Genomic DNA, 27,443 nt, shown 5'->3' with positions numbered 1-27,443 from the left:
CTTAATTTCTTTTTTGTATTTAGTGAGTTTGTTTTTTTTTTTAAGTTTATTCATTTAAGTAACCTCTGTACCCAACATGGAGCTTGAACTCACAACCCGGAGGTCGAGAATCACATGCTCTTCCAACTGAGCCAGCCAGGCACCCTGTTTTTTGTATTTTAGGATCCCATCCTGGTTACCACATTACATGTAGTTGTCAAATGTTATAATAGTTTATCAGATTTTCTTTGTTTTTCATGACCTTGACAGTTTTGAGAAGTACCAGTCAGGCATTTTGTAGAATGACCCTCAATTTGGGTTCATCTAATGGCAAGAAAGACAGAGGTGAAGTGATATTCTCATCACATCACATCACATCAAGGGTACTCGCTATCAACAAGACTTACCACTGATGATGTTAACCTTGATTACATTGTCAAGGTCTTCTTTGCTGTTTTTCTCCCTTGTCATTATCCACTTCCCTGTTGGCCTTTTTTCTCCAAATTCATTATCTATCTCCCATCCCCACTTCCATACCCTATCTTTGGAAGCAGGTTGCTAAGTTCAGCTCTTACTCAGGAGTAGGGGGAGAGGAGGAAGGGTTGCATTGCTTTTGATTTATTCAGTCAACAAATAGTTTTGAGCCCTTACTATGTGCTGACATTCTGCTCTTACTCTGGGAGCAAGACAATGAACACAACTTTGTCCCCAGTCTTGGTCTTCCATCTAGAGTAGAGGCCTCCTGACTTGCAATTAGGAAGTCTGTGTGAGAAGGAACAGATCTCCCCTGAAGGTGATAGTGTGACCTGTGTGGGTTGCTGTCCTCTATGCACATACTCAAATGTATAGGCTATGCTGTGCCATAATCTTGCCATGTGCAAAGACAAGTTAACATCCTTTGAATGTTATGAAGGAAACAAACATGGGACCTCGGCAGTAAGGGGAAACCTGCCTTACATATGGTGGCTGTGAAAGACATCTGTGAAAGGAGCCATTTGAGCTGAGCCCTAACTAACAAGAAGTACTTCTCCATGCATAGAGTGAGGGGAAATGCATCCTGGGAGGAGGGAACAACAGCTCACACACAGACCCTGAAGTGAGGAGGAGGACGGCGTGTTTCAGGAACAGACAGCAGAGAAACATGACTGGACAGGAGAAATCTCATGGATAGAGGTGTGATGTGAAATTGTTGAACATGTGGGGACTTCACTGTCACAAATCTCCGTTCTTAGTTGTAAGGTAGAAAAACCTCAAGATATGATTTTAAAAATCTAATTCCTCTCCTTTTATCAACACAGGGACACGGATGTTAGATGTGGATAGAGAGAGGGAAGATGAAAAGGAAATAGCTTGAAATCATTTCAGAACACAGCAACCTTATATTTATATCATATTTATTTTCATTTATCAGGTAAAATTTCCTAATGTTTAGAAAAATAAAAGATAGTACTTCCATGCAATAAAATTTGGACAAAACAAAAACTTCTAAAAAAAGTTCATAAAAGTAAATTCTCCTTCCACCCTACCCATTATTCAGATCAACTCACCAAACCCTCTATTTTGAGAAGTCTTTGTGGAACTGGTTGTATAAGCACTGTTATTAAAAACCACCCTACACATTTGCTCCCAGTTTATTTCTCAGTTAAAAATACTGTAAGATGGAAAAAAATATTTTAAGATTAAAATATCCATCTTCAATTACATTTTAATAATCTTCCAGAGTTTTGGCAAAATGCGTGGAAGCATTTAAAGCATATCTACCACAGGAAAACTGCTGAGGAAAATAGTGAAAAATGAGATCATATTCGAGAGCTTTCTATTATTATTTTTTTATTTCTATTATTAACTTTTTCTATTATTTCTTTATTAACTTTTATTTTTTATTAACTTTTTCACAAATTATCATAATATATAATTTCTCTTATTTTTTTCTGCATAACTGATGAAGGTGATTTCTTCTATTTATAAGTATGCTTTTAGGTAAGTGAAGTGTAACATAAATCAGGGTTTGGTAAACTTTGTCTGTGAAGGATCAGATAGTACATATCTGGCTTTTCAGGGCATGTGTAGCAGGTTTTCAACTCTGTTGTGAGATTGAGAAGGCAGCATAGACAACACATAAATCAGTGTGTGGTAGGGTTCTAATAAAACCTTATTTCTGAACACTGAAATTTGAATTTTGTGTAATGTTCATATATCACCAAATATTCTTCTTTTGATTTTTTTTCAACCACTTAAAAATGCAGAAGCCATTCTTAGCTTATAGGCTGTTATAAAAACAGGCACTGAGCACGATTTGGCTTGTGGTCTGTAGTTTGTGGGCGCCTCTTCATTATTGTATGTGACCCCTCACTGCCCAGTAGAGAGAGGGCTTATACCACCGCTAGTCTCATTCATTGGCTGCCATGAGTGGAAAAGAATGAGGTGGCTTTACAACCAATGGTTGTAGTTGCTTCTGTCCTCAAGACTGTTTTATCTCCTAATCTGCCTGTAATCTGGATTTTTACTTATATATCCAGTTGGTGAGCTTCATCCATCATGAATCCTAAGATGCAGAAAAAAGTTGAGTCCTAGCCTAAGAATAGTAGACAGAGTTCTTAGCCTAGTGTATGGAATTCTGCTCTCTTTTAACTTTCTCTTCCATTTTCTAAGCATAGCCATCTGAACAGCATTTGGCTCCCTGAAGATTCTTCATGTATCAGGTCCTGTTTTCTCTGCTGGAATGCCCCATTCCCACTACTGTGCCATCAGCCCTAACCCACCAGGGTCCCCTCTTCTAGTCTAATAAGACTTCAGGAGTGCAAGTTCTTCCTCGCTCTCCACATTGGGCTGAGCATATCCTCCTGTGCTCCTTTGATATTTATCATGGGAATTATGTAGAATGTTGTAGAATTTTTGTGTTTATAGTATATAGACATACTTGAAGGGAACTTGATAGTTTTCCCCAAATTGACAACAGTCCTAAAAGTTTACGTGACTCTGCCAATTAGAAGTTAAGCTGAAAAAAAAGAAAACTTTTCTATACCGTCAGAAAAGAAAGTCATCATTATGGTAGAAGAAAGACTAAGTTATCTCTGTATTCTCTTTATACAAAATGATGTTATCGAATTATCCTAGAAGAAGTAATCAAAGATTATGCAGCCAGAATTGGAAAGAAATTTATTAGGGAAGTGTGTCATTTAATATGTTATGTTTTTCTGAATTTAACATTATTTGTCATATTTGTTAGCTTTTAAATATTTGTGATTTCTTTTGATTTATTTTCTCATTCAGAGTTCACTTTTGTACTTAATTTTTTATTTATAATATTGTATTCTTTTTCAAATTAAGAACTCCCAAATTGTTTGACCTTCAACCTTAAAAAGTTGTCCCTCCAGGAGCACCTGGGTGGCTCAGTCGGTTAAGCATCCAACTCTTGATTTTAGCTCAGGTCATGATCTCACAGTTCGTTAGATCGAGCCCTGCATCCGGCTCTGCGCTAACATTGTGGAGCCTGCTTAGGATTCTCTTCTCCCTCTCTCTGTCTGCCCCTCCCCGACCCATGCTGTCATTCTCTCTCAAAAAAAAACAATGTCCCTCCTAGTCATAATTACAAAGAATTTTCAATTCTGCTTGAAATCTTATTTTGATTTGTGGTGAAGAAATCACACATCTGCAGCATAAATTAACTTTGGAAATTTTGAGTTGAAAAGAATTAAAGGATATATGAGCATGGGTGGGTGTTTCATATATTATCTTACCTGGTAACTAATCCTGTATGAGAGTTTGAACACACTGCATTTTATGACAGCTTTAATTGTAAGCTTTGTGACCAGTTCTTATTCTTGAAAAATTTAGACTGTGTGGGTGATAATTACATAATTATTCAAATTGTTGAAAAAAGCAACAAGTTAAAGGAGACATTTCCTGAAATAAGATTATATGTCATAAGTATAGAACTTACGTGGTTAAATTCTTTCTCAGTAAACCTCATGGCAGTCAACTTACTCCATCAAGAGAGAGCATGTAGGGTAATGGAGGGTAGCAAGGGAGTTGGGGGAGGTAAATCAGGCAATAATCCCTTCATATTATACTGAAGGGCTTCTATTGCTGTTTGGCAATAAGACAGCTCCAATAATTAAGTATTTTGCTATGCTCTAATATGTTGATATGTTTGACACTTCTACTTTTTAATTTTCTTGTGCATTCTATCTCCTTTTATAAATCCTTTAAGTATAATTCTCTCAGGCTTATTAGTATGCTCTCACACATCTTTGGCAAGTGATGTCGTCAGAAACATCCATTAGAAGTGATAGTCCATGTCCCTCCACCGGCTAAGCAGATAAGAGCCTATGGAAATGCTATATCATCATATTCCACCTAAGTAAAATTGCAGCTAGATTTATCTCTTAATTGTTCTAAGTATCATATTATGGAGATGCTATGGACCAACACAAGTAGTGATAAAGGCATTTCTGTAAGTGTGTATAATGGTTACCTCACCAGCCAGCTTAGCGGGGTACACAGTGGGCGCAGCTGTGGCTCCTGTTGAGGGTCCACATGCTCAGAGTTGCAGCTTATGCTGGGAAAGACTAAAGCCAAATAGTAGTGAATAGAGAGTATATTCTGAATGTTAAAAAAAAAAAAAAAAAAAAGGAAAGTGCTGGTAGCTATTTAAGAACCAAGATACTTTATGTAAATGTGAATAAGAAGACAGTAGAAATGTAGGTCAATAGTCTTAGAAAAGAATTATTGGCATAAACATTTGGAAAACCACTAAATTGAAATCTGAGACCTAACCAGATGTTGAAGCCCCGATATTTATAAGAATATCATTGCATTTTAACATGCTAATAAAACAATTCTCAATAGGGATGTTGTGTCTCAAATCTTAAGTGAAAACAACTTGTGTTAAACCCAATCTGTGTAGAACACTGATTTTATAATTAATTCTTTACTATTTAAATGGAATTACTTTTATGATATATAAAAAACATTTATTTTTTAGTCATTTTAACTCTATTTACTCTCAGTGTTTAATTCAGATAGAAATTATGTGCTATAATAGAGAAGAGATTTCTGCAAATGTATTAATTCTTTACTTCAGTACATTGTATACAACTGTGATAACTGCAGCCATTATAGAGAAGTAGGTCCCTTGTCCATAACTTCTAGGGGATCTGAAATAAGTTAAAGACACAAGGATTTGGTCACCATTTATAGAAAATGATATTATCGAATTGCCCTAAAAGACGTAATCAAAGATTATACAACTAGAATTGGAGAAAGAAATTTATTAGAGACACATGTCAGTTCATAAATATGTTACTTTTCTGAATTTGACATTGTCATATTTGTTAGCTTTTAAAAATCTGTGATTTCTTTTGATTTATTTTCTCATTTGGAGTTTGCTTTTGTACTTACTTTTTTATTCATAATGTTGTATTCTTTTTCAAATTAAGAACTCCCAAATTATTTGACCTCCAACCTTAAAAAGTTGTCCCTCCAGGAACACCTGGGTGGCTCAGTCAGTTAAGCATCCAACTCTTGATTTTGACTCAGGTCATGATCTCACAGTTCATGAGATGGAGCCCTGTACCGGGTTCTGCGCTAACGGCATGGATGGAGCTTGCTTGGGATTCTCTCTCTCCCTCTCCCTCTCTACCCTCCCCAACCCATGTTCTCACACACTCTCTTGAAATAAATAAACTTAAAAAAAGTTGTCCCTCCATAATCATAGTTACAAAGAATCTTCAATTCTGCTTAAAATCTTATTTTGATTTGTGGTGGAGAAATCACACATCTGCAGCATAAATTTGGAAATTTTGAGTTGAAAAGAATTAAAGGATATATGAACATGGGTGGATGTTTCATATATTTTCTTACCTGGTAATTATTCCTGTATGAGAGTTTGAACACATTGCATTTTATGACAGCTTTAATTGTAAGCTTTGTGACCAAACCCTGGTGTCTTTATTAGAGTTACACTGAATTAGATTTATATGTTAAGAACAAATAAATGAAGGAAGGAGTTGTGGGTAGTGAAGCAGTTTGGGTCAAGCTGTATAGGTTTATTCTTGGCCCATGGGCAGATCAGTCCAGCTCAGGGAAACTCACGGTAGCTACCCTGAATCACCCAAGCAGCCTGAGTCAACACCTGGGATCCAACCTAGACTGATTGAAACAGGATCTCTGCTGTTTGTGTTTCGATCATATGCAGTTTTTAAAAGTTCCCCCCAGATAATTTTGATGCAAAAAGAAGTTTGAAAACCCTTGGACAGCTAGAGAGGACAATATATTATGAATTCATGAAATGGGGTTGGAAAAGGATATTCAAAAAAGACTGGCAGCTTTCTATATTAGGCTAAGGAGTTTCTTGATGGTTTCCTGTAAATAAGGTGGAGCCACCAAGCATTATATTTTACTGGTTGCCATGATTGTCTGAGCCCACGGTAGTTGCATCTGTTTAGAGATTTGAGACCTTTCAGGGCAATAGACATGGAGGGAAAGGAAACATGTAGGATTTAGATGGATGTGGCGCAGCCCTTGGTACTCATTAAAGAGTGTTATTCCACTGTATATATAAACCACATCTTTATCCATTCATCAGTTGATGGAAATTTAGGCTCTTTGCATAATTTGGCTTTTGTTGAAATGAGAAAGTATGAAATCCTGCCATTGTCAGCAATGTGAAGTAAGTCAGTCAGAGAAAGACAGACAGATATATGTTTTCATTCGCATGTGGAACTTGATAAACTTAACAGAAGACCATGAGGGAAGGGAAGGGGAAAAAATAGTTACAAACAGAGAGAGAGGGAGGCAAACCATAAGAGACTCTTAAATACAGAGAACAAACTGAGGGTTGATGGGGGGCAGGGGAGACGGGAAAATGGGTGATGGGCGCTGAGGAGGGCACTTGTTGGGATGAGCACTGAGAGTTGTATGTAGGCAATGAATCACGGAATCTACCCCCAAAACCAAGAGTACACTGTATACACTGCATGGTAGCCAACTTGACAATAAATTATATTAAAAAAAAAAAAGAATGTTATTTATTCATTGTTTCTCCTGGAGTAGATGTTCTAATCCCAGATTTAATTTTCCAGAATACGTTGGAGTTTTTGTACAATGCTTTCTTCTCTCTTTAGGGGTGTTGGCTGCATCTTTGTTGAAATGATCCAAGGAGTTGCTGCTTTTCCAGGAATGAAAGACATTCAGGATCAACTTGAACGAATATTTCTGGTAAGTTCTTTACAGAGTGCTTCTGAGAAAAAATGGTTTCTAATTCATCCCTTCATGACAAATTATACAGTGATAGTGGAAAATAATTTTAAACAAGTTTATTGGTTGTCACATTTAATTCTAATATATATTTGCTTTGAAAAAGCAGGAAATTAGGTAAGTGTTGTGTTTTTAAACTACTGCACATGAATAATATGCCAGAATGGTAGGAAACAATAGGAAGTCAGCAGCAACATAGAATAGTTGGTTAAAATTGAGGGCTCTAGCAGAAGAACTTCAGCAATTTATATAGATGCCCCCCCAATTTGTATAGGTGGAGCTTAACTCCATCCCATCCCTACCCTCTTAAATGTGGGCTTTGATTGGTAACTTTTTTTCTGTCAAATGGAGCATGGAAAAAGGGGAGTAACTTTAAAATGGAGAACTGGCAAATTACCTTAGCCAGATCTTTAAGGCTAGCATCATCAAAGATTAGTCATGCTGGTAGCACATACCTTTGATATAATGTGCTGAGAATGCCACTTCAGCTCTGTGGCCTTCCTCTCAAAACAGTAACCCCAGTCTAATCACGAAAAACACATCACACAAACCCAAATTGAGGGACATTCTACAAAATTCCTGACTGGTATTCCTCAACACTGTCAAGGTCATCAAAAACAAAGTCTAAGAAATTGTCATAGCCCAGAGGAGGCTAGGGAGACATGACAACTCAATGTCAGGTGGTATCCTGAATGGAATCCTGGAACAGAGAAAGAACCATAGGGAAAACTAGTGAAATCCAGGTAAAGTGTGCAGTTTAGTAAACATCAGCATACATTTAGTTGTGACAAATGCACCATTTAATTTAAGGTTTGTAACAGTATAGGAGAGTGGTGAGGGGTATACAGGAATTCTCTACCATTTTTCAACTTTCCTATAAACCTAAAACTGTTCTCAAATGCAAAGCATTTCAATTTTTAAAAATCTGCATAAAGAGAAAATAAAATGTGTTCTGGTGCCAGATGATCTGAGTTTATCACCTGCTCTGGGTTTATCATCTTGGGCAAGGGATGTAGTTATCTGAGCCTTAGTTTTCCTTGGGAGAAATGAAGGCTAATAATAGCACTCACCTCATAGGTTGTTTTGGGGAATAATGGATTTATACACATAAAATGCTTTTAGAGCTATGCCTGGCACATAACTAATACCCCATAAACTATTATTTTTATTGAATCATTTTATACTGAATATTTTTATTCAGTAGAACTTCCACAATAGCTAATATTCATATAAACCTATTATTTAAAACATGGAATCAGAACTAGGCAAATTAAGGGCTCTGCTAGAAGGATGCAAGCTATGTGCATTGTAGCAGTCAATCACATTATCATACTTTTCCCTTCTTTAATAAAACTCCTGTATGAACTCACTGGGGCAAATTTCAGTATGGACCATACCAAAAGATGTACTTATTCATTTAGTTATGCAAATGCAGCATTAAATTCAGCTTTCATATTACGTATAAGGACCCAGGAAGGTGCAGTGATATGAACTGAGACTCCATCACTACTGTGTTCACCTTGACATCAGCAGTAAAATGAATAGAAACAATGGACAATGGAAACTTGGAAATCAAAGCACAAGTGATTCCTCCATGCTGTATCCCATATCCCAGATGATCCTGTAAATTATAGCAGATGGACAAATATCAGAGTCTCTAATATAGAAACCTTCTAGGTGTTGCCATATTGATTTCTTCTCCCAGAAGCTCTCTGTATCCACTTTCCTTTAAGTTTTACTTAATTATTTTTTATCCATAAATTCCCACACAGAATTTTTAAGTAATGTCTTATGATTATAAAAATAATGCATCTTTGTACAGAAAATTTCCAATACCAGAAAGTATAAAAGATGAAAAATCACCCTTTGTCCTATTAAGCAGAGAAAACTACATGCAGTGTTTTTATATGTAACCTCCATTTCTACACGTTAAGAAAAATTGAATCGTATTTTATATACTTTTTGTAACTTTATTTTTTCACTTAACAATATGTAATTAACACCTTTCATTGAAAAATGAATCTAGAAATTTATCATTCTTAATGAGAAAGGACTGTTTCATTGTGTGGATGAGACATTATTTGCTTAATCAGTCCCGTATTAGTAGCTTGGTGCTGCCAGATACATCCGTGCATAGTGATCCTCTTAGTTAAAAATAATTATTAGAATTCAAAGTCCTTAATTCAATAACATTTAATTTTCATAAATTTATTGACTATTCTTAAACTTTGATCCTTTCATCTAAAGTCGCGAAACACTTCATTCTCTCTGTCCCTAAGAATATCTCTTACTGAGTTGACCTAGGTTGTACTGAGACTGTAGATTAGGACAAAAATATATAAAATGGAGCTTTCCCATCTAAGAATAAATTGTATTTATTTATTAATATTTTGTGGTCCTTTGCATAAAGGTACAGTTTTTATAAATATTTTCTTTTCCTATTTTCTACTTAAGCTTTTGTTTTCATTCAAGTATTTTAAAGAATTTTCCGAACTATTTTCTTAAAAATATAATAAATTTGTTTATTTTTTATCATTGAGAAAAATAGTAGGAGAGGGAATATTAATGGGTTATGGCTTGATCATATAGATTTTTATGCTAAAACATATCTTCAAATATTTAGCCTTTTAATTTATTTGAAGCTCAACTATAACAATAATACCACTTAATTATATTCTGAGATTAATTTCCTAAACTTTACATTCAACCTAACTGTTCACTGTCTGATAATTATTGAGTAATGCTTATATAACCTTGTTAACTTCAAAAGAGAATCACATAGAAAGAAATATCTTCGTGTATACATTATTTCAGGATGAATTTGAAAGAAAAGGAAATCGTTATATAGATGAGATGTATGCTATAGCAATAGAACCAAACAATGAGTTTCATAAGAGCATTGTTTATTGCTATAGCTTACTCAAAGTTTTCATTTTTATATATTATTTTTATAATGCAATGATTTCTAATAGGTACTATCTTGTTGGATTGCTTCCTGTTTGCAGATTTTGCTATTTCTTTTAATTTTATGGCAATAATTTCCTAATTTTATGGGTATTCAGAGACCTTTGAGCTATGACTAGGCTTTTAATAAGTCAAAGAAATAAATCATTGCAGATTTCCCATAGGAATACTGGTACTATAAACGATTTGCTTTTGTTAGAGCACAGAGACCCTTTAAATGCAGATAAACATCATGATTGATGCTAATAATTTCTTCATTTACTCCAGTTTTTTTTTACATATGTAATGTTTTTAACAAGTGAAACGTCCCTTTGGTAATTAGGAGATAAAGATCATTATCTATATACAATTGCTGCTTTAGAATTAAATAATACTATGTTTTACTCAGAAGAATCAGATATGACCAAAAAGAAAAGAATCTATAAACTTCTTGTGACAGTAAATGTTACCATCTTAAATACTTAGTTCCTCTACCAAATTGTTTAAATTTGCAAAAGTTAGCTCTATGTCCCATGAAACAAGAAGACTCTCTTGGGAGTTGTGCAGTCATTGGAAGAAGAAATTTTGCTCACCCAGTATGGTTGAATCACTGGGAAAAAATGCTTTTCTTTGGTGATCTTTTATGTCTGGTCTGAATCAGAATTACTGTTAAAGGGCGATTAAATCCACTTTCACAGGCTTCTCATATAAATTGGCGGAGACTCTTTTCTAAAGTGACAGTTGTATATCTGGCCTCTGGTAAAGCATGGCCAAAGAGATAATCAACTTTGAGAAGTCATGAAACATGGGATTATTTGGTTTGTTTTGTATTTTAATACAGGGATTAAATCCATTCATTCGCCTGTGAACTGTGTATAGAAAGGTGGTTGATAACTTTGAAGAACAAAATTAATAGCTTGTTACCCAAGATAACTAATATAATTAACTCCCACACACTGAGTCTTTATAACAAATATGAAAGGCAACAAAGATCAGCCAGTAAAGCCCGTATATTTCTCTTCTGAAGGTTTTATTTTTCTTGTTTTTCTCTTTCCCTCCTTCAGTGGAAAGGAGCAGTTCATATTTTTAACAAGTCCATTTAGTTTATTTCTGCAACATAATAACTATATTGATATATATTAGGTGAGCTGGCTATGCTACAATCTGAGATTTCACCATTAAATCATTTTCCTTGAAATTGTGATGCTCATATGCAAGAAAGAAGGGAAGTGATGGAGGTTAGACAAATTGTATTCAAGACATTTTGAATTGTCAGGTGAATGGGCACCTACTTCTCTAAGCAGTAACTCTGCTGTTAGGTGAAAAGAGTGATTTATATTCATTTCCTCAGCATTACCTACTTTTTAGTGCAGCATGATGTATTCTATTCACCTCCATTAGCTGCAAAAATAAGCAGTAGATGTATTCATCCTGGTAAATCTATATTCAGAGTGACAAAATCAGAACTAATAAAAAAAATTTGTATTCTAATCACATTGTTCTGAATTGAAAAAGAAATCCACTTGGTGGAACCCTGGGAATATGCGGCTCACTCACTTCACAGCAGCTGAACAAATGGCAGGGAATGCTTGCACAGCTGCCTGGGACCTTTGACAGACGCCTCTGGGTTTGTGTGGCTTGTGGCCCAATGTACAGCAGCCATGACAGAAGCTGGCATGAGTTTGTTGTGGAGACCTGCGCTTGATCTCCCTGCCTTTGAATGTTGATAACCCTGAGGAGGTCACCTTTCCCCATTTTCTAGGTCTTCTGGCTTGCAATGAAATTTCTTCCACCAGTTGTTTGTTAACCTGTTGTGCATTAATTGATTGGTACAGTTGCTAAAATGTTCCTCTTCCTCATATATATGCCATTCAGAATTTAAAAGTGCGTGTGTGTGTGTGTGTGTGTGTGTGTGTGTGTGTGTGTGTAAAAAGAGCCACTTGAAACTTTAAAAATGATTTACCAGCCTGGCTTTTGAGTCAAAATCTTCCTTAAGCCTCTGTGTTTGGCAGGGGACTAACTGTAGAAATGAAGTCTTTAGATTCAGTTCCAGTCCTTGTTTCCCCATCCTGGCTCTGTTTCCAGGATCTTAGCTAGAACGATAACCCTGTGACTTCTGGACTGGCTAGAACAGCCATATAGAAAGTAAGAGAAAACTGGTGACCATTACTTTTGATGGCTGTTCCCATCCGAGGAGATGTAGGAGCCACACTGTTAAGGTGGACTGTTGGGATCACAGATTGTATCATCGGCACCATTATTGGATTTGCTTGAGGTCATTTCTGGCATACTTCTTCAGCACTCACTTTGCAGCACTAGACACCATGGAGATGTAAAGGAATTGTACACCATGGTGTCTGCCCTGGGGAAATTGATGACAATCAAGGTGGGCAGGCAAGACCTATTTTTAAGAATAAAGTCATGAACAATTGCTCAGCAGCTGGTCAGCCGAAGGGAGACCCAGTAACAGGGGTAGATCCTGTACTACTAGTTAAGATACTGAACTCGAAATGTTAAATATTGGGTGCTAATCCTAATTGTTGTTTTCCATCCCTGAATAAGTCACCTTTTCTAATTGGAGTGTTGTTTCTGCATCTGTAAAGGGAGAAGTTGAACTAACTGATTTCAACAATGTCTTACAGATCTAACCTTTCTTAATTACAAAAAAAAATGCATGGAATTACAGGATTATGCATAAGGGCTGTGGGTGTTTAAAGAGAAAATTGCTAAGAAAATTTTTGTCAAGCATTGAATAGAGGATAAGATTTGAAGTGGAATAAGGGAGACAGGGGACATCAGGTAATTGTATAAAAGTGCAGTGGGGACAGTAGGAGTCTGTCCTGTATGGTGGAAGGTGAAATTGGACGTTCAACACTGAACTTTGATAGATTGAGGACTTTTATCCTATTTTATCTATGAAGTAATAAGGAGATAATATTTTTTTTAACCAGAGTAATAATGTTAAAATGACATTTTAGGAAAGTTAATACAGTATGATATGATGATTAAACTCAAGCTGTATAAACACTTACAGAAGTAGAGAACTAAGCAATATAGGTTGGGGCTGAGGATATTGAAAATATTAAATAATAATTTTTAAAGTCAATTTTAGAAAAACAAAGTGGAAGAGATAAATTATAAAACCTCCACCTTGGAACAAATGCTTCTTTTAATTTGTACATGTTTCTTCCAGGCCTTATCAATAGGCATTATCAGTGGCTGCAATCTTTTTCACAGTGTTAAGTTTATACAAACTAAAGCAGTTAGAAAAATTAAAAAACAGTATGAAGTTAAATAAAAATCACTATCCAAAGATAAGCAGTATTAAGCATTTTTGTATTTTCTTTTCTAGGTTTTCACTATTAGGTTAATAATAAATTTATGGGTTTTGTATCCAACTTCTCTTTATTTTCTTTTTTTTTTTAATTTAATTTATTTTTTTTGAACGTTTGTTTATTTTTGGGACAGAGAGAGACAGAGCATGAACGGGGGAGAGGCAGAGAGAGAGGGAGACACAGAATCGGAAACAGGCTCCAGGCTCTGAGCCATCAGCCCAGAGCCTGACGCGGGGCTCGAACTCACGGACCGCGAGATCGTGACCTGGCTGAAGTCGGACGCTTAACCGACTGCGCCACCCAGGCGCCCCGATTTTCACATTAAATAGTGTGCAGTTTCCAAGCCATTAATATGTATTTGAAAATACTATTTTAATTATACTGCAATATCTTATAAATGTGCCCAAATGTACTAACGCACTGCCCTGTTACTAAGGAATTTGCTTGCACTTTTTATGCTACACTAAGCATCACATATTATTATCCCATTCAGTTCTTCTTTCAGCAAGGATTATTAGGCACCTATTCTGTACCAGGCACTGTGCCTATGGGCGGTGGTAAGACACAGTCCCTGCTCACCTCGAAAGTACTGTCATATGGGCTACATTTGAACAGCTTCCAGAAAGTCACATCGGAAGGATATTGTTGCATTCCCACAAATAGCACAGAAGTGTTCCTCTTTCTCCGCATCCTCATCAACATCTGTTGTTTCCTGTGTTGTTAATTTTAGCCACTCTGTCAGGTGTGAGATGGTGTCTCATTGTGATTTGGATTTGTATTTTTCTGAGGAAAAGTGATACTGAGCATGTTTTCATGTGTCTGTTAGACATCTGGATGTCTTCTTTGGAGAAGTGTCTATTCATGTCTTTTGCCTGTTTCTTCATTGGATTATTTGTTTTTGGGTGTTGAGTTTGATAAGTTCTTCATAGATTTCAGATACAAACCCTTTATCTGATATGTCATTTGCAGATATCTTCTCCCATTCCATTGGTTGCCTTTTAGTTTTGTTGACTATTTCCTTTGCCGTGCAGAAGCTTCTTATCTTGATGAGGTCCCAATAGCTCAGTTTGTTTTTGTGTCCTTGCCTCCAAAGACATGTTTAGTAACAGTATGGAGGTTCCTCAAAAAACTAAAAATAGAACTACCCTACAACTCAACAATTACACTACTAGGTATTTATCCAAAGGATACAAAAATGCTGATTCAAGGGGGTACATGCACCCCAATGGTTATAGCAGCTCTATCAACAATAGCCAAATTACGGAAAGAGCCCAAATGTCCATCGAATAATGATTGGATAAAGAAGATGTGGTATACATATACAATGAAATACTGCTTGGCCATCAAAAAGCATGAAATCTTGCCATTTGCAACAATGTGGATGGAACTACAGTGTATTATGCTAATAAGCACAATAAGTCAGTCACAGAAGGACAAGTATCATATGATTTCACTCATCTGTGGAATTTCAGAAACAGATGGACATAGGGGAAGGGAAGGAAAAATAAGATAAAAACAGGGAGACAAGCCATAAGAGACTCTAAAATACAGAGAACAAACTGAGGGTTGCTGGCGGGGGGTGGGGAGGAGGAATGGGCTAAATGGGTGAAGGGCATTAAGGAGGGCACTTGTTGGTATGAGTACTGGGTGTTATGTAAGTGATGAATCACCGGATTCTACTCCTGAAACCAATACTACACTGTATGTCAACTAACTTGAATTTAAATAAGTAAATTTTAAAAAAATATTTTAAAAAATAAAAATAATGAAACAAGTAAAAAAAAGAAGGATTTCGTTACAAAACTGTTGTGATATATCTTGGATATAAATGATACAGAAGAGAAAGGAGTCAAAAATAACTTCAGAATTTCAAGCTTGGGAAGCAAAGTGTAGATGGGGACATTGAAAAGGAGTCCCTGTGGAGGGGAAGAAAAAGACAGCTCAAGTTACTGGACTTCATATGGCAGCAGGGGACCCCAGGTGGGGATGTCCACACATCATACAGAACAGAATCAGGAGAAGGATGAAACTCAAGGGATCAGTGTTGGGTCCCAAATGCTACTAGCTCTTGAATAATGAGGAGGTGGAGGGTGAAATGCAGTGAGCACTGCTTAAGCCTTACAGACGTGCATGGTTTATGGGGGGTGACAAGTAGGGAGCTAAGCCAGGAGAGAATCAGTGCAGTGACATGAAAGCCAGTGTAAGGGTGAATAGTAAAGAAGTGAAGGATAAGAAAGGCCGGGCCGGGGGGAGGGAATCACTCCCTCCAGGGAAACTATAGATCAGTTCAGGTCTGTTTAGCTAGTGGGTGAAGTTAGGAGTGCTTCCTGTCTGTGTTCCCTCTGCGTGTTCCTCACACTGCCTGTATAATATGTGGCACACTGTATTTGCTCAGTAAATGCTTTTAGACCAAAGACAGGAAGAGTTTCCTGTCAGAGAAATGGAAGAGTCAACACAGAAAATACATCTGGGTTTAATTAGAAAAGTTTAGACTGTCCATGGTGTTCAAAGGAGACATGATTCTCCTCAGAGTCTCAGGGGAAAGTGAGGTGGGAGCTCAAGGGAAGCACGGTTTGAGCCCCTCCACTCTCGTCTCTACTGTCATTAAGATTTTGTGTGTGAAATATATCTCACTGCTGAAAGAAAGGTTGAAAACTCCTGGACGAATGATATCTCAAGATCCTGTCAGGTCAAGGTTCTCTGGGAAAAAAAGACCAATTGGAAGAAAAATGATACAGAGAAATCTGGTGAAAATGAAGATGTTAGAGAAATAACACTTGAGTGATTCATACATGGAGATATTCTCTGGATATTCATAAAAAGAAAAGTTCTTTACTAATTAATAAGGTAATAGAAATTTTGGTAACAAACTTCAGTAGGGTCATTTGTCATAAGAGAAACAAAGGACAGTAGAACAGATCACTATAGAATAGTTAATCCGATTAATTTTGCAAAGAAACTTTTATTTGAATATTAGCTGGTTGTTTTGTAGAAATTTGAATTAGCTCACTTGGTGAAAAAGTATGTTTACCATGAGTATTCTGGCATTTGCATTATAGTGTTACAAACTTTCTATAGATGGAAAATTAGAATATTTTCATTAAATCATTCACTTTTTCATGAAGTTATTAATATTTTCAACAAATATTTGTTGTGTGGTTACTATGGGCTACGTGCTCTTCCCCATTCTGGGGAGATAGCAGTGCAAAAAACAAAGTCCCTGTTTTCATTTAACCTGTATTCTTATGAAGGAAGATAAATAATAAGCAAATAAATGCATAATGTGTCTCATAAGTGTTGCAGGAGAGATACTACTTTACATACCGTGTTCTGGGAAGGTCTCTCTTACAAGGTGATACTTGTGCATCCAGTGAAGGTAGTGAAGGCACAAGACATGCAGATATTGGGGATCATTCAGGTGGAGGGAGTATCAATTTGTGTTTCCTTAATGATAGCAGTATCAAAATCAGAGTTCTCAAGCCTGAATTTGGTGAATTAAGTATCCTTGTTTCTAGTGCATTGATGCGATTTCTGATGCTCTTGTTACTTCGACCTCCTTCATGTAAAGCATTTCCTTCTGTGAAAAGTCCTCACTGCATGAAGGACTGTATCTGCTACTATTCAGACATCTGAACGAATCAAGAAAGTGAGTTGGAAGTACATCCCTGTCTATGGTTCAGGTTGGAGTTATGCTGGAGCTAGGGATTTGAGCTTCCCGATTTAGCTCACCAGAAATAGTGGTATAGACAGAAGATAGTGGGAAATGTTCTGTTTTGGAGAGTGGATGATAGCGTAAAGAAGAGAAAAGAGAAGGAATGTATAGAGAATTCAGAGAGCCAGAAAGCACTTTTTTTTCTTTTTTGGAAAGGCAAAAGTAGAGGAATTTCAAGAAGGAAAGATGTATCAACTGCATCAAATACTACAGTGAGGTCACTGGAAGATGGTGCTGAGAAGAGCCCACTCGCTGGTAACTTCTAAGGGAATAGTGCCAACGGTGTTGGCTATTTGAAGTCATATTACAGTGGGCTTAAAGAGTGAGTGAAAATTGGGAACACTGAGTATAGACAACTTCTTTGAGAAGTGGCTGAGGGAAGGTGATTAGATGTCAACTTAAGGTCATTTTAAAAATCAAGATTTATAAATTTTATAATATGTCATAAATATTTTTAAAATAATGAAGACTAGGATGTTTGTAAGGTAAAGGACGCCAAAGATACAAGAAAGCACATTTGATGGATCAAAGTATTGGAATAGGCAAGAGCAGATGGGTGCCTTGACAATGTGGATGAAACGTTAGTTTTGCTGAAAGATAAGAAAGAAGAAAGGAAGATTTAAGTAAATATTGTAGAGAAGTAAAAAGGAATGTAAAGGCATCATGATCTACACGATTGGGAAATGAAGGGGGGTGACTAACAGTGACATGCATATATGGGAGGGTAGATGTTGAGGGGAATGGATAGTATTTGCAGTGTTGGTGTAATGCCAAATGGTTTCTAACTGGCATTAACAAGAGAAGAAGGTAGTTGCTGACAACATTTGTTAATCAATTGTCAATTTGAGACATTATTATAGAAATAAAAATGCTGTATTTCTAGTTTCTCTGATTTGTATCAATTTCCTATTTACACAGGATTGCTTTTAAGTATATCCATCCACCTTTAAATATTTCCAAATTATAGTAGTCTTTACCAAAGACTTTTCTGGAGGTACACATCTGTGGTCTAACACTCTTAAATGTCTTAGAAATGTTTGAACGTAATATCTCCCTGTTTTATGTTACCTGTGTAACATTTTTGTTATCTGTGACTTTATTGTCAATATAGGACTACTCACTGACTACTGCAGTTATCTCTTGTCACGTAACCACTTCAAAACTTTGGGTTAAATCAACAACAATCTTTTTTTTTTTTTTTTAATTATTTGCCATAGTTTCAGGGTCAGGAATTCAGTAAGGGAGAGTCCGGGCACTTCTGGACTTGGGGTCTCTCAGATGGATGCAGACAGATGGTGACTGGAGCAGAAACAGTCAGGAGCCAGAGCAGTTGGGGATTGGAAAAACATCTCTCTTCATTGAGTCTTGAGGTCCTACATGGATTCTCTTCATGTGGGCTAGTTTGAGCTTCCTCATGGTATAAGTTGGGTTCCAAGAATGGGTGTCCTAAGAGGACCAGATTGAAACTGCATGGTTTCTCTTAACCTCAGATGTCACACAATGACTCTCTCTTTCCATCAAAGCAGTCACATTCCCCCACCCAGAGCCAAGGGGAAGGGACATAGACGCCAGTTCTAGATGGGAAAAGTGTCAAGAATGCAGGAGCCATGGTTTAAAACTGCAACACTGGTCACATAAATTTTCATTAGGGCATATCACCAAGTCAGGCTGATAAACAGCTTTGTGGGAAAAACAATCTGGGAAAAATTTAATCAAGGTCCTAAGTTTTTTTGTTGTTGTTGTTTTTCCACTCCCATACTCTTTATAGCCATTACAGTACTGCTTCCTGTGATAAATGAAAGCGTGAATTGTCACAGGGTGTTACTTGGTAGGTCATGAGGGCCCTCATTTGCTCACCCTCCTTTTCTTCCTTACTTGACTAACAGGTTCACAGATGTGTCAGACTAAAAAAGATGGTGAAAAAGAAGCCATAGTGTGACATATCTGAGGTCAAGAGAGGAGGGGGTGACACTGCTTAGCAAATCCTCAGACAGAATGTTATCCACAAAGTAGATTTTTATAACTCAAATTCTGCCTTTTTTTTTTTTTCCATTTGCAATGTGCTTCAGCATGTAAGTCTTTTATTCTTCACAGTCTCACCTATGTTATCTCTTGTGGTAGGCAGCATCTAAGATGGTTTCTAGTGATCTCCACCTCCTGGTATTTATGCCCTTGTGTAATCCCTTCCCCTTGAGTGTCAGCTGGACCCAGAGATTTGCTTCTTATGGACTATGGCAAAAGTGATGAGATATTTGATGTGATATTAGTTACAAAAAGATTACTACTTTCTCTGCTTACTGTCTCACTGACTAGTCTTTTTTTTTTTTTTTAATTTTTTTTTTTCAACGTGTATTTATTTTTGGGACAGAGAGAGACAGAGCATGAACGGGGGAGGGGCAGAGAGAGAGGGAGACACAGAATCGGAAACAGGCTCCAGGCTCTGAGCCATCAGCCCAGAGCCTGACGCGGGGCTCGAACTCACGGACCGCGAGATCGTGACCTGGCTGAAGTCGGACGCTTAACCGACTGCGCCACCCAGGCGCCCCCTGACTAGTCTTTTTATTTAATTTTCAAGTTCTTATTTAAATTCTAGTTAGTTAACATATATGGTAAATTTGGTTTTAGGTGTAGAACTTAGTGATTCATCACTTACATGTAATACCCAGTGCTCATCACAAGTGCCTGCCTTAATACCCACCACCCATTTAGTCCATCCCCCACCCATCTCCCTCCATTAACCCTCAATTTGTTCTGTGTAGTTAAGAGTCTCTTAGGGTTTGCTTCCTTCTCTTTTTTTTCCCCTTCTCCTATGTTCATCTGTTTGTTTCTTAAATTCCATATATGAGTAGAATCATATGGTTTGTCTTTCTCTAACTATTTTACTTAACATAATACACTCTAGTTCCATCTATGTTGTTGCAAATGAAAGATTTCATTCTTTTTAATGGTGGAATAATATTCTATTGTGTGTACATGTGATGTATATATATATATATATATATATATAGAGAGAGAGAGAGAGAGAGAGAGAATGTGACATATATATATATATATATATATATATATATATATATATATATACACACGCACACACACACACATATATATATACATGTATATATATATATATGTGTGTGTGTGTATGTGTGTGTGTGCGTGTGTGTGTGTGTGTGTGTGTGTGTGTGTGTGTATCTTCTTTATCCATTCATCAGTCAATTGACATTTGGGCTGTTTCCATAATTTGGCTATTGTTGATAATGCTGCTGTAAACATTGGGGTGCATGTGCCCCTTCGAATCAGTATTTTTGTATCCTTTGGGTAAATACATAGTAGTGCAATTGTTGGGTTATAGGGTAGTTCTATTTTTAACTTTCTGAGGAACTTCCATCCTGTTTTCCACAGTGGTTGCACCAGTTTGCATTCTCACCAAGAGTATAAGAGTGTTCTCCTTTCTCCACATCCTCATCATTGATTGACTCTGAGGGGAACCAGTCCACATCTTATAGGTTTTTCTGTGGAGGAACCCACTAGTCACAAAACTGATGTTTCCAGCCGGCAGCCAGTGAAGACCAAAGGGTTCGTAATAGCTTCATTAGTTCTGTGAGTGAGCTTGGAAGTAGATCCTCCCCCATTTGAACTTTCATGTGAGAACACAGTCATAGGTAATAGTTTCCTTGGTGCCTTGTGAGATACCCTGAGCCAGAGGTACCCAGCTAAGGTGGGCCTGGGTTCCTGACCAACAAAAACTGTGAGATAATAAATGTTTGTTACTTAAAGCCCCTAAGTTTTGGAATGACTTGTTCTACAGCAATATATAACTACTACATCTCCTTTGGTCCCATGACCAAGAAAGGGGAGATACTATTACTCTAGTTATACAGTTGAGGGAATTGTCTTCAAAGATTATATGAACTTCCCTAAGAAAGACATGTTTCATAAGTACCAGAACTGAGCTCAAATTCTAAATCTGATGACTCTTCCACAAAAATACTTTTTTGTTTTGTATTTGTTGTTTTGTTGTTTTTGCTCTGATTCATAACCAGGAGTGTGTGTTAGAGTGACTTGGGAATCATTTCCTGTATATTCATTCTTTGGGCCTCACTAGGGGCCTTCCGAATCAATCTCCAAGGATGGGACCGTATGCATTCTAACAAACAAGAAGGCCTTGGTTAATGAGTCCTCTTGATTAAGAACATCCACTCTAAAAGGTACATGTCCAGGGGTGCCTGGAGGCTCAGTTGGTTAAGTATCCGACTTCGGCTCAGGTCACGATGTCAAGGTCCATGAGTTTGAGCCCCGAGTCAGGCTCTGTGCTGACAGCTCAGAGCCTGGAGCCTGCTTCAGATTCTGTGTCTCCCTCTCTCTCTGCCCCTCCCCCACTCATACTCTGTCTCTCTCTCTCTCAAAAAAAGTATAATAAAATAAACATCAAAAAAAATTTTTTTATGGTACCTGTCCTGCCTTGAAACACTATGGATGTTTTAAATTTTCTGGCCTGATAGGACAATCTAAAAACCTCGTTGGTGCAGATACCCTATCCAGAATGTAGAAATCACTATTCAGTCAGACTGAGCCTATGTTTCTTATAGGGGTACTTTTAATATGACCCTCAAGAGACCTGCCCATATAACAAGTATAGTTGGAAGTGTCTTTCACATGGCTTTGTGTTAAGAATATTAGATGTCTGGGGCACCTGGATAGCTCAGTCAGTATAAGCATCCAACTTCAAATCACATCATCATCTCGCAGTTTGTGAGTTCAATCCCCATGTCAGACTCTGTGCTGACAGCTCAAAGCCTGGAGCCTGCTTTGATTCTGTGTCTCCCTCTCTCTTTGAACCTCCCCTGCTCACATTCTGTCTCTCTCTCTCAAAAATAAACATTAAAAAAATTTAAAAAAGAATATTAGATGACTGTTATTAGAATATGAACACAAGCAAACAAAGAGTTGTAATCATTATATCCTGGCACTATAACTTCTGTCTGGCCGGATCACTTGATTAATACGCTGTTTCTCTCCCTCATTTTGCAACTTACATTTTCTTATGCCTTACAAGACTTTACCCACAAAGATAAATCTGTCCACGCTGTTAATCTTTTTGTGAGGCATGGGTTCATTTAAAATCTGACCTTGTATCATTTCCTGCCCAACTCCCTACAAGGAAAAAACAATTTTTCTAAAACCTTCTCAAAACATTCTATCCTAAATTGATCTCATGCCTCATTATCATATATCTTGATAAAAAGAAATGGCTGTTTGATTAAAATTTATCTTATAAAATAATCTACTCAAGTCATTGGAGCAAGTCCCCTAGAGAACAATTTTATACGAAGTCAAGTTAACAGGTTATCTGACCTTGGAGCTGAATTCGTCCTCTGTCTCACTCATCTCTTCTGACAATAACAGTCATGTTTTCTGTGTAATGTGTAGGCTGTGACATTTTTGTGTTCTTCCTAAAATCTCTTTGTGAGTTTAGTTGTCCTGGAGAAGTATTGAGAACTATCTATTTTAAATGTACCATTCAAGGAATTTTTTCTTATTATAGTGCCTGATGTAACTCAGTCTTCTGTTCATTTTGAATAACTTCTAGATATTAAAATTGTCAGCAAACTTGAGTCTCTGGAAATATATGCTTCTCCAGGACAAGATGAAATGTCACTCTGGCCTTTCATGCTAATCAACCCCTGGTAACGATGCAAGAATTGGTTTGGGTACACAACCCATGCTACAGAATTCTAGTGCCTTCACACCTGCCAGGAGCTCCTCTTCTCTTACGTCTAATGTCTAAATACGACCCCTCCTTCTAAATACTAGAAATGTTCCCCTCTCCCCCAGTGAATTCTTCTCTGATTTCCCAATTACACATGCTCTTTCTTCCCATTGGACCTTTTGGTCTTTACACAAACCTCTCTGCTGTCTCCTTTTAGTTCTGACCTTGTTGGCTATTGTTTTTGCTCTTCTCCCTCTAATTTTCCCGCAGTACAGTTTAGTATTTGGAAGGATGGGTGGGGAACAGAGAACTTTATGCAAATGAAGCATTAACATGCACTCTGACACTGCAGAGATATTGACTCATGATGATAGAATTATTGTGGATAAATTATTGCATTTCTTAAACTTCACTGTCTTTTTTTTTTTTTTTTCAACGTTTATTTATTTTTGGGACAGAGAGAGACAGAGCATGAACGGGGGAGGGGCAGAGAGAGAGGGAGACACAGAATCGGAAACAGGCTCCAGGCTCCGAGCCATCAGCCCAGAGCCCGACGCGGGGCTCGAACTCACGGACCGCGAGATCGTGACCTGGCTGAAGCCGGACGCTTAACCGACTGCGCCACCCAGGCGCCCCATTGTCTTCTTTTTAAAATGTGTCTTTTGAGGAAACTTTACAGGGATGGCATTAAGAACCACTTTGAAATTTAAACTCAAGTTTTTCTCCTTTTCTTTACTTGCTTAAAAATAGATGTACATTCATATTTTCCTTTAGGTTTTCCTTTTGCAGTTCCTTGTTCTAATAATGTGTAAATCACTAGCAGCAGATGTTGTCATGTAACATTTGAATGCAGAGTCCTTTTTATTGAAGCTCAGTAGAACAAAATACTATCAGTTTGTTGTAAGTAACTTCCAGTATTAAAAATGTTTCCTGTTAGCCAAGTGAAAAGTAAAGAGCTGGAAGGTGTTAATCAAATCTTTTTTGGAAAAAAAATATTAGGTTCCTATCTCAGATCCCATTTTACTCCCAATAAGATAAAATACTGTTTATCTATCATATGGAATAGTGATATGTGCACATTTTGATCGTAATATTGACTCTTGGGTGATTCAGTTCATTCAGCAGTTGTGAGTGTCCATCATACACCTGACAGTGGGCTTCAGTGAATTTCTATTTTGAAGAAGTTTGGCAAAATTTTTGTTGAGTTTTCTTTTTATTATTCAGAACTAGGAGTGCCATACTGATGAAGTCAGGAAGCTAAAATCATAAAGGAAATAAATTTGATTGCCAATTCCTTATTAATTTTCTCCCTTATAGTGAAAATTGTTTTTAGACATAAATAATCAACATACAGAGTGGCTTGTCTCATAATTTTGATCTCTTAATATGCCATGATGTCAAATTAGCTATGACACGGGAAATGTGTTAGCTTTAATAAAATTATAACTCTCTAGCCAAAAAAAAAAATTAAATGTAGTACTATTTGTATTAAGCTCAATTTTTGCAAGCAATAAAATTGATGCTTTTACAGAGGAACCCTGTGTATCTTCTGCTCAGTTTTGCTATGAACTTGAATCTACTCTATAAAATAAGGTCTTAGAAAAAAAATACTTAGGATGCATCAAAGCATAATACTGTCTGCAAAAATCCATTCTCCTCTTCTGAGTCAAATGTAAGATTCCCCTTTCAGGACTTTTATCTTCTTTCTGTCAGCGAGCCACTATGTGGAAGGGAATAGACAATTGGGCAATAACAATATTCATTGCTTGGCAATGTAATGGTAGGTGTGCTGGATGGGGCAGGAGATACCAAGATAAATAAAATCCAGCCACGGAAACAAAGGAGCTAATGGTATAGTAACAAGATCAATGTGAGGCGTTAAAAACCTATCCGTAATCAGTACTTTGGGAGAAGGGGGGAGGGATGTGGAGCATTGCCAATGATCATTTTTCTTCCTGTGTATTTGAGTTGGTATGAATTGGCTACAATGGGGGCATTCATTTAGTTGAGCAGACCTGTATCAACATTACTTCTAAAAAGTAAGAGGCGCTATATTACATTATCCATCACACAAAGCTCAGTAACTTTTATAGGAAATAATGACTCTTTGGTTCAGGTCATGACCTCATGGTTTGTGAGTTCAAGCCCCATGTTGGACTCTGCATGGACAGCATGAAGCCTGCTTGGGATTCTCTCTCTCTCTCTCTCTCTCTCTCTCTCTCTCTCCCTCTCTTTTTGCCCTTCCCCTGCTCATGCTTTCTCTCTCTCTTTCTCTCAAAATAAATAAACTTAGAAAAGAATGAATCTTTTACCTTCGAGTTTTAAGACAGAGAGTGGCTTATTTTTTAAAAACATAAATATTTTCTGACTTACAAATAGTGAATTATTATTTACTGGTAAACCATTTTGTCTCAGCCACCACTTTAGCATTCTTTAACACCAATTTGAAAAAAAAAATGACTGAGGTATTCAATGAAATGCTTTTATTTTCTCTACTAATATTTATATTTCTTTGTCTTCTAGTTTCCAAAGAAATGATTTTATTCATAAAAATGATACAAGAAGCAAGCTGGGTTTAAAAAAAAAATAAGCCAACTGCTTACTAATTCTTTGCTCAGAAAGTTAGAGAACTGAATGAAACACAACAGAATGCTCATTTCCTCCTGACTTGTGACTTACCATCCACTGGTGGGCCTGACCCAAGAACTGAGTTTGACAAATGCCAGGAATCTAGCCTATAATTTGAGTTTAGTGTTCAAAACCATCTATTAAAGTAAAAAGATCTACAGACATGTCTTCGACGGGCTACTTCCATTTCACTGCTCAATATTTTACTGTCTCTTCTCATGTGATCTTGCCCCCAAAACAGCTGTGCTTTACTTCTCGCTGATGTGCACATTTATTCCAGTTTGTTTCCACTGATGTCAGCTGGGCCTGACAAGCCAAGCCTTATGTTTATAGCATTGGGATAGGATCCAAGAAAGTATTAGAAGGACTTGGCTACTCCTGCAGGTACCGAAAAAAATGCTGAGATTCCCATTGGTATAAGTCACTCATTAAGGTGCCGCTCCAATGTCAAACAAGAGTACTCTGACTTTGTTCCTCCCACATACCCCAGGCTGCTCTCTGATAAATTTTTATGCTTTATGGCTGCTTGTGACAATATTTAGGGCATTTTAGAAAATAGAAAAAGACAAAGATAAGAATTCGTTTTGAGGTTTTTTTCCAAACCCTCAAAAAAAGGAAGTATTCTATCTAAGCGAGGTCTTCACATTTAGTGGCAACTTCAAAAGAGCAACTTATAAAGGGAATGATTCAGATTACTTCGGTGTGCTTCAGGAAACTACCATGAGTTTGACATATTAACTAAGAAGATTACACATTTTCAAATCAATACATTTCTAAGTCATTTTATTCATATTTCTTGGTCTTCACTGGAATAGAATATATGAGAGCAAGAGTCATATGGCAGATCAGTTTTCAGAAATATGTAACTAAATGTTGAAATGGGAAGTGAAACCAGCCGGCAAAAATGTTATTCTTTATTTGTTATTGCTTTTAGTTTTCAGTCTCAGAATTTTTGAAAATTCAATATTTACTTTTATGCTCTTCATCAGCTTTTGGTTAGAAATGCTTCCTTTTCTTTTGTTCTGGTTCATCTATTTATGACAGAATTTTATCCCAATGAAATTGGCTTTTAGATATTGTAAAGGAATGGTAGTACACTGTCTAGGATGACAGATTAATTATCTTCTTTTCCCCTTAAGGAGACCAGTAAGAATTTGAAGACATATTGGTGCTGATAGCTTACCCCTAAGGTCTGTGTGTTCTACCAAAAATAATGAAAAAAGGAAATTCAGTCCTGCTACTGACTCTCAGGATACACAGCTTTGATAATACCAGCCTGTCGTTTCAGATGATAAGATAAAAAATTCACTCAGAAAAGAAAGAAGAACACAAATGAAGAGATTTTATCCACAGTGTGTTGCAGCATAACCTGCTGGAGAAATAATAGAGTGATAAGAAAACATAACATCAAGGTACCTTCAGTGGTAGATCTGCTTTTTATTTTTTCCTTTCTTGGGGAAGGCGATACTTTTTTCAAATGTGAATATAAAAAGATGCTTTCTTTTTATCCTATCACTGTGTCCTTTTCTTCTGAGTAGTATTTAATTAATTCCACTGATGCCCCAAGGGGAAATTAGGATACATTGTGGGAATTTGTGTATTCACCTCCTAGTGATGTCTGAGGAACAAAATCAGTTGACCGGAATGCTTTGTACTGCCTCCATTAAAACAACTCACACATAAAGCTTTCCCATAACTGTAGATAGAGAGCTTAAACCCAATTGTTGTCTTCAAATCTCTTTCTCTTTGCATCACACTGTGTTTAAGCCTAGTATATCACTTTACAACCCATAATAATTTTATAGAATTATGACCCTAAGAAGTGATAGGTAATAAATATAAAAGTATGTCAAGGATTTTTTTAGATAAATTCTGG

At 36.9% G+C, this 27,443-nt stretch overlaps 1 protein-coding gene across 8 annotated transcripts in view; it reads left to right on the top strand.

Moving 5' to 3' along the window:
- The window catches only part of CDK14 (cyclin dependent kinase 14), a 638,124-nt gene that overhangs the window by 402,058 nt on the left and 208,623 nt on the right, over window positions 1-27,443 (top strand). For all 8 annotated transcript variants that reach the window (XR_015247658.1, XM_025929509.2, XM_086696604.1 and 5 more), the window contains one exon: window positions 7,107-7,200. Coding sequence is in view for 7 of the 8 variants with exons in the window: in XM_025929509.2 (XP_025785294.2) it covers window positions 7,107-7,200 (94 nt within the window). In the remaining variant the exon portion in view is untranslated. The remainder of the gene's footprint in view (window positions 1-7,106; window positions 7,201-27,443) is intronic.

Source organism: Puma concolor, chromosome A2, assembly GCF_028749965.1.
Source record: "Puma concolor isolate L17-30 chromosome A2, mPumCon1.1.hap2, whole genome shotgun sequence".
In the NCBI taxonomy this organism is placed as follows: Eukaryota; Metazoa; Chordata; class Mammalia; order Carnivora; family Felidae; genus Puma; species Puma concolor.
Note: the sequence above shows the minus strand (reverse complement) of the source record. Positions and strands in the feature narration are given on the sequence as shown.